The 6,996-nt window shown below is 44.2% G+C and overlaps 1 protein-coding gene across 1 annotated transcript in view; it reads right to left on the bottom strand.

Moving 5' to 3' along the window:
• Positions 1 to 899: 899 nt before the first annotated feature.
• LOC140385397 (adenosine deaminase-like) overlaps positions 900 to 6,996 on the bottom strand; it is a 93,008-nt gene continuing 86,911 nt past the window's right edge. The window contains exon 11 of the mRNA XM_072467506.1: positions 900 to 3,272. Within this exon, the coding sequence (XP_072323607.1) occupies positions 3,183 to 3,272 (90 nt within the window). The 3' untranslated portion in view covers positions 900 to 3,182. The remainder of the gene's footprint in view (positions 3,273 to 6,996) is intronic.

The raw sequence follows: 6,996 nt of genomic DNA, 5'->3' as shown, positions 1-6,996 counted from the left end.
AATTTTACTTGGAGGTGGTCGGCCGCTTATGAGCAAACCGGCCTCTACATGACCAGGAAAGTCACACTTCCAAGAACTGCTGGCCAATCCAATGGTTCAGGAAGGCAGAGGAGGGAGCAGATGAAGAAGAGGATTCCATTGAGGGGGATGGGGAGGGATGGCAGGGGCCTCCGTTGCGCACGGGGTACCCTACCAGAGACCTGAACAGGCCACTCGGAGGTGGTGGCTCTTAGGTGGCCACTAATAGGCCTCTTAAGGGCCTCAATTGGCATCAGAGTAGGTGGGCCGTCCAAAGTCTCCCCTACCACTGTCAAAATTCCAGTGGTAGCAGGCAAGCGCTGAGAACATGGCACTGCCATGGCACTCAATTTTATACCCTGCGGATGAGCAGAAGATACTACCCACACTTTCAATTTCATAATTGAGACTGACTGCATAGTGCACTGGTTAGGTAAAACATTATCATTGTATTTTTGTAACTGCAAAAGGCTACAGTAAACACCAAGCATTGAGAGGCATGAGATGTAGGACTATTTCTACAAATGCTAGACCGTGAAGTGTGATAAAAGGAGTGAATTAATGCTCAACAATAAAACATTTTTAGAATTCTTTAAAAATTAATGAATTTAGAGTACCCAATTCATTTTTTCCAATTAAGGGGCAATTTAGCGTGTTCAATCCACCTACCATGCACATCTTATGTTGTGGGGGCGAAAACCCACGCAAACACTGGGAGAATGTGCAAACTCCACATGGACAGTGACCCAGAGCCGGGGTCGAAACTGGGATTTCAGCGCCATGAGGCAGCAGTGCTAACCACTGCGCCACCGTGCTGCCCTTCATTTTTAGAATTCTAAGAATTGAGTTTAATGAATGAAATTGGACTCTAGACACACAAATTTAATAATTTTCAGTAAACTTTAATGACCAATTTTCATTGGTAGCCATAAACTTGTAAGATACTGTTAAAACATTTTTCAGTCTTTCAAAATGTTTCACATCACAGATATGCATGTTAACCAACAATACATCATAAAGCTAGCTAGCTCAAGTGGGAAGAAGCGTTTATGGAAGAAGGTCTATGGTGTGAGGTGCTACAAAGGGTGAATGCCTCAACCTCATGCACGAGGTCGGGGTTGATTCAGTTGAAGGTTGTGTATTGAGCGCACATCACGAGGATGAGCCGGCTCTTTGAGGGGGTGAGGATGTCTGTTAGCGGTGTGGGAGGGGCCCTGCAAACCATGCACACATGTTTTGGTCCTGCCCGAAGTTATTGGAGGGAAGTCTTTTGCACCATCTCGGGGGTACTACATGTGGACTTGGAACCAGGTCCCGTAGAGGCCATTTGCACTTGTGTTGGACCAGCCTGAGCTGAAGATGGGAGCGGGGGGGGGGGGGCAAAGCGGTGGGTTCTACAATTAATGAGGATTGTTTATCATGCCCTTTCGGGAACTTTTTGCCATTGAACACTGAGTGTGGGGGGGGGGGGGGTTTCACTTTTTCTCTGTTTTGTTGTTAACATATGGGTGGCATGGTAGCACAGGGGTTAGCACTGTTCCTTCACAGCGCCTGGATCCCAGTTTCGGTTCCTGGCTTGGTCACCGTCTGTGCAGAGTCTGCACATTCTCCCAGTGTGTGCGTGGGTTTCCTCCAGGTGCTCCGGTTTCCTCCCACAAGTCCCAAAAGACGTGCTGTTAGTTAAATTGGACATTCTGGATTCTCCCTCTGGGTACCCAAACAGGCGGCAGAATGTGGTGACAAGGGTCTTTTCACAGTCATTTTCACTTCATTGTAGTGTTAATGTAAGCTTACTTGTGATGATAAAGATTATTCTTATACTTGGAATATACGAATGGATGTATCAGACTATATATTGAAGGGGCTGTTGTTTTGGGGATTGCCATTTTGTTTGTTTTTCTTTTGCTGTTTGTTTGATGAAAATGTGGAGAATAAAAAGATTTAAATAAAAAGTAAAGCTAGCCAGCTTTTTTAAAATACCAGACTTCCATTGACATATTTCAGACCATTGCTTAACAATGAGCACCACAAAAACAAATCACTGCCGATATGTACCTCCGGATCTATGCCTGGTACATGGAGGGATATAGTCTGGAATCCATTCCTGGAAGTCCACATGATATGTGCTTCTCCAACATAGACTCATTCCTCAAAGAGCTGCCACTGACTCGTAATCCCTCCATAAAGGGTTAGGCTCACCAAACGTACAAGGTGATGCTCAATAACACAAGTAAACTTCAGGAGTGTAATTGAATTGATATGCACCCCCACAGCTACTTTCAATTTGAAAATACTGATAGGCAGTTAAATGTAATACTTTTTCGTGGTATTAGTAATCTTCAAAACAGCTGTACCAACCAAAGATTATATAAAAATAAGTAGCTCTAGGTACCAGTTTGACTTTGTTATTCCACAAGACGGTTTCAAGAGAATCTAGGCTTTAGTAACGAACCAGACCTTTTCACCAGGGTTGAATTAACTATAGTCTTCCTGTTACTGTTGTAACTTAAGAAGATACATTCTTACATTATCAGATATAAATTCTCAGGAAAATATGCAGGTAAATCTGCCCTATTAAATTGGAATGCTTTTTGGAGATTAAAAGAAATGTAAGCATTTTCCATTGTGATAGACGTTAATTGCAAAGGCACCATTTAACCCTTATTAAGCGGACCAGATTTTCCAGGCAGCTAAAGCAATTGTTTACACCTCATGATTATCATCAAATTTTAATCCCCCTTGATGTCCACAACTTCTGCCATTGTTAGTAAACCCTTCTTTCTGGCTTGCTGAGTTTGACATGCTCAGGCGTAGTTTTAAACTTTGTAAAAAAGTGTTCTCAATTAGTATGATTCAACTGAACTAAAATGGAGGTGACAGATTCCAGGTGCAAACAGCAGGGCTTTAATCTCAGCAAGATTGACAGATTTAACGTTTGAGAGTGCAGGCTTCTGAATCACCCTCTGTATGTTCTGTCATGTATAATCGTCCATTTGTTACACCAGCCAACATGTACAGTGAGCATATCACATTCACATAAATAGGATCGCAACAAGCAGTGGGGACTGGATTGAAGAGCAAAACATACCTTGATTGAAGCCATTAACTATGTGCTGCTTACTAACATGGAATGTTAGCTTAATAAACTTTTAATAGCAAGCATTTTAACTCATTCCATATGCTGTATGCAACAGATTAAGGAGCTCTTCTTTTTCCGTTGGACAAAGGAAACTAGAGGAGGCTGCATTGATATTCTGCAAAACAAAAATTAAATGAATATGTTGTGATGAATGTAGGAAATTCAGATATATTATATTATACGTATTTGGTACAGTAAGGGTTAAAAGCCTGGGTTAGTGTGTGACTGCGGCAGTCATGTTTTTTACAACTCCTAGTTTGAAAGGCAGCTAGGCGTTTTGGAGCCTGAGGTGCAATTAAAGCATTGTAAAAGTTTGGGGTGAATGGACTTTTATTTATATTTAGAGGGCTCCCTGGTGAGTAGATAGGGACAGTGTGTTCAGCTACGTAATATGGTGCAGTTAATGGGAGGCGCCAGGGCCTGATGTAGTCAGGTGTTGAGGTTTGTGGCTAGAAGGTGAGAAGTTATCTGAAGAATACAGCCAAAGATTCTGACCATGTGTCAGGTCTGTTTCTTTCAAGCCGTCTCAAAAGATCTGTCTTTGTCAAGGTTGAGTGTCTAAGACATCTCTTTACATCAAGTATTCCGGAGAATGCTAACTGGATTTAAAAGTGGATTGTGACCCGAGATTGTTTTGTTGTGTGGAGTGGATATAAAGATAGCAGTTAAGGGTCATTGTGTCACTATATTGATTAACATTATTTAAGGGATAATTGCAAGCTATTTTCTTGTGTAATGTTAAAGACAGTCACCCGAGGCCAGAATTGAACCCAGGTCCCTGGCGGTGTGGAGCACTGCTGCCTCATAGTGCCAGGTTCAATTCTGGCCTTGGATGACTGACTGTGGGGTTTGTACATTCTCCGCCTTTCTGCATGGGTTTCCTCTGGTTTCCTCCCACAGTCCAAAGCTGTGCAGGTTAGGTGAATTGGCTGTGCTATAAAATTGTCCCTTAGTGTCCAGGGATGTGCAGGTTAGGTTATGGGATTACAGGGATAGGTAGGGATAGACACTTGTAAATGGGCAGAGTGCTCATTCGAAGGATCAGTGCAGAATTGATGGGCGAATGGCCTCCTTATGCACTGTAGGGATTCTATATTTTTAAAACTGTGCACGTAATAACATTTGTTTTAATATACCATATCCCTATTTTGCGTGAAATTACTCCTGGGGCGAGGTACCTTTGCTTCACGGTCTTACAAAAATATTGGGGGTTCTGTCCAGTATCCTAGCCACCGTTGGTATCAGGTCCAGGATCGTAATAATGTGTTTGAACCTGGATAATGGGAATGCTCAAGTGTCATGATCTGAATGGATTTAAACCCCAGCCCTTATAGTTGGGAAAAGTAGTCTGCAATTTTCAATTCAGAATGAAAACAAAAACCCAGACACATGCTGGAATGCACTGATTGGCAGGCCTTCTGTTGATGCTTCAGGAAAAATCACAGGCAACTATTTTTGCAATTTCAATAGGTTTCATTGTTAATGATTTTGTATCACAGAAAACAATGGTTTTGTAATCCAGCTGAGCCCATTATGACTGCTTGGCTGAGTTTCAAAAGCTGAAGAAGCACTTAATTGGGCAGCTATGTTCATACGTTGGCCAAAAGTTTTAAGAGGTTTTTCTTAATGTGAAGTGAAATAGAGGTGTATTTTTACAACAGTTGACCACTTGAGGGGATTTAATTTTTTATTATGGCTTTTTGGATTAAGAATCATTTACAGTATGAAGTGTCTTTTAATGACAACTCTTGTAGATTGTGAGAAGGCATTCCATTTCAAAGGCATTGCTCCTGGGAGTGCCCCATAGTGGATACTGGGTGGGTGACTCTGGAGGATATACGGCAGCGTTGTCAATGGCTCAGAGTAGGTATTCAAGGAGCCGGGTGGTGCAGTCCACAATGAAGATACGGAATCAGTTGATGAGGCATTTTAGGGTGGAAGGGATGTCAGTGCTAATGCCGCTATGCGAGAATCATGAGTTTGAGCCACGGGGAATAGATTGTGTATATAGGAGGCGGAGGGAAGTGGAACTGGTGAAGGTGAGGGATCCGTATTTGAAGGAAGGGTTCGCCAAACTGGAAGAGCTAAGGGAGAGGATAGAGCTGCTGAGGGGGAGTGAGTTCAGGTATCTGCAGGTTAGGGACTTTGGCCTGGAGGGAGTTCCCGAGGTTGCCGGGATACTCCCTGCTGGAACGACTGCTGTTCCCGGATGTGGAAGGGGAGGGAAGAACTGGGGATATATACAAGTGGCTGGCAAACAGGGAGGCGAGCGGGTGGTGAAGATCATAGAGAAATGGGAAGCGAAGTTGGGAGGGGAGGTCAATTGGCAAGCATGGAGTGAGGCACTGCATAGGGTAAACAGGACCTCCTTATGTGCAAGGATGAGGCTGATACAGTTTAAGGTGGTGCACAGCATGCATATGACTCAGGCGAGAAAGAGTGGGTTGTTTCACGGGGTAGCAGATGAGAGTGAGAGGGGAGGGCAGGGGCCAGCGAAGCACACACACATGTTCTGGGTTGCGAAAAATTGGGAAGATTTTGGGCGGGAGTGTTCGCGGTCTTAGCCAGGATAGTGGAGGGGGAGGTGGAAACGGACCCTTTGGTGCCGATATTTGGGGTCACAGAGAAGCCGGAGCTCAGAGAAGAGGAAGGCCGATGTCTTGGCCTTCGGCTCTCTGATTGCACGCCGTCAAATTTTGCTGGAGTGGCAGTCGGCATCGCCACCAGGGGTACCCGCTTGGTTGGGTGACCTGTACGAATTCCTGCGATTGGAGAAGAACTTTGAGTTAAGGGGCTCTTCAGGGGGGTTTGAGGAAAGGTGGGGGTGTTTGTGACCGTGTTTGAGGGGCTGTTCGTCGTGGGGGAGGGTGAAAAAGAGGAGAAATCTGTACAGACTGTATAGTTGATTGTAGGGAAGTATGTTTCCCGGGGTGTTTGTTCGCTGATACATGTTTGTAATAAAATACATTTTTTTAAAAAGACTATGGAGGATATAGGAGACGGAAAGGAGAGGTTAATGTGGGATTTGAGAGAACCAGGAGTTGACATGGGGGGCATTGGAGGTGTGGGAGGTTCAGGGGGTGAGGGGTAAAGCTTTTAGGGTCTGAATTCTTAATTAAAACTGGGCAATGTCCCAGTGATTGGAGGTCGGTATTCCAAGCTTGCTGATCTCAAAATTTGCCTCCCCTCATTGTCACCTCAGGCCTGGCCCGGCTCCATCCCACCTCCAGGAGTGAAAATTAGGTGGGCAGAGACCTTTTTAAAGAAGTTGGGGGTTTGCAGGTCAGGATACTTCCCTTGACCTTCCAGCCCTTAATGTACAAATGCAGGGAGATTAAGGACAAGATGACATTTTCATGTCATCGAGCAACTTGTGGGGATTTCAACTTAACAGATATCGTCCCCCCACTCCCTCATTTCCTGGTGATAGACAAATTCATCCAGCAGGTCACAATAAACTCAGTGCTGATTTGGCAACAAAATCTGGGCCAGTCTATGGTTTGTTTTGACAAACTGCCAAAGCCAAGATCAAAGCTGAAGTCAGGAACAACAATGAGTTTTATAAAACTTGCAACACCAGGTCAAAGTCCAACAGGTTTGTTTCGAATCGAGGCTTCTTAAAACAATATGTAGACAGTCCAACTAGGGAAGGGGCGGTACTGGACCTGGTATTGGGGAATGAGCCCGGCCAGGTGGTAGATGTTTCAGTAGGGGAGCATTTCGGTAACAGTGACCACAATTCAGTAAGTTTTAAAGTACTGGTGGACAAGGATAAGAGTGGTCCGAGGATGAATGTGCTAAATTGGGGGAAGGCTAATTATAACAATATTAGGCGTGAA

Source organism: Scyliorhinus torazame, chromosome 11 (genome assembly GCF_047496885.1).
Source record: "Scyliorhinus torazame isolate Kashiwa2021f chromosome 11, sScyTor2.1, whole genome shotgun sequence".
Lineage (NCBI taxonomy): Eukaryota > Metazoa > Chordata > Chondrichthyes > Carcharhiniformes > Scyliorhinidae > Scyliorhinus > Scyliorhinus torazame.
The sequence above is the reverse complement of the archived record's forward strand: the minus strand, read 5'-3'. Positions and strand labels throughout refer to the sequence as shown.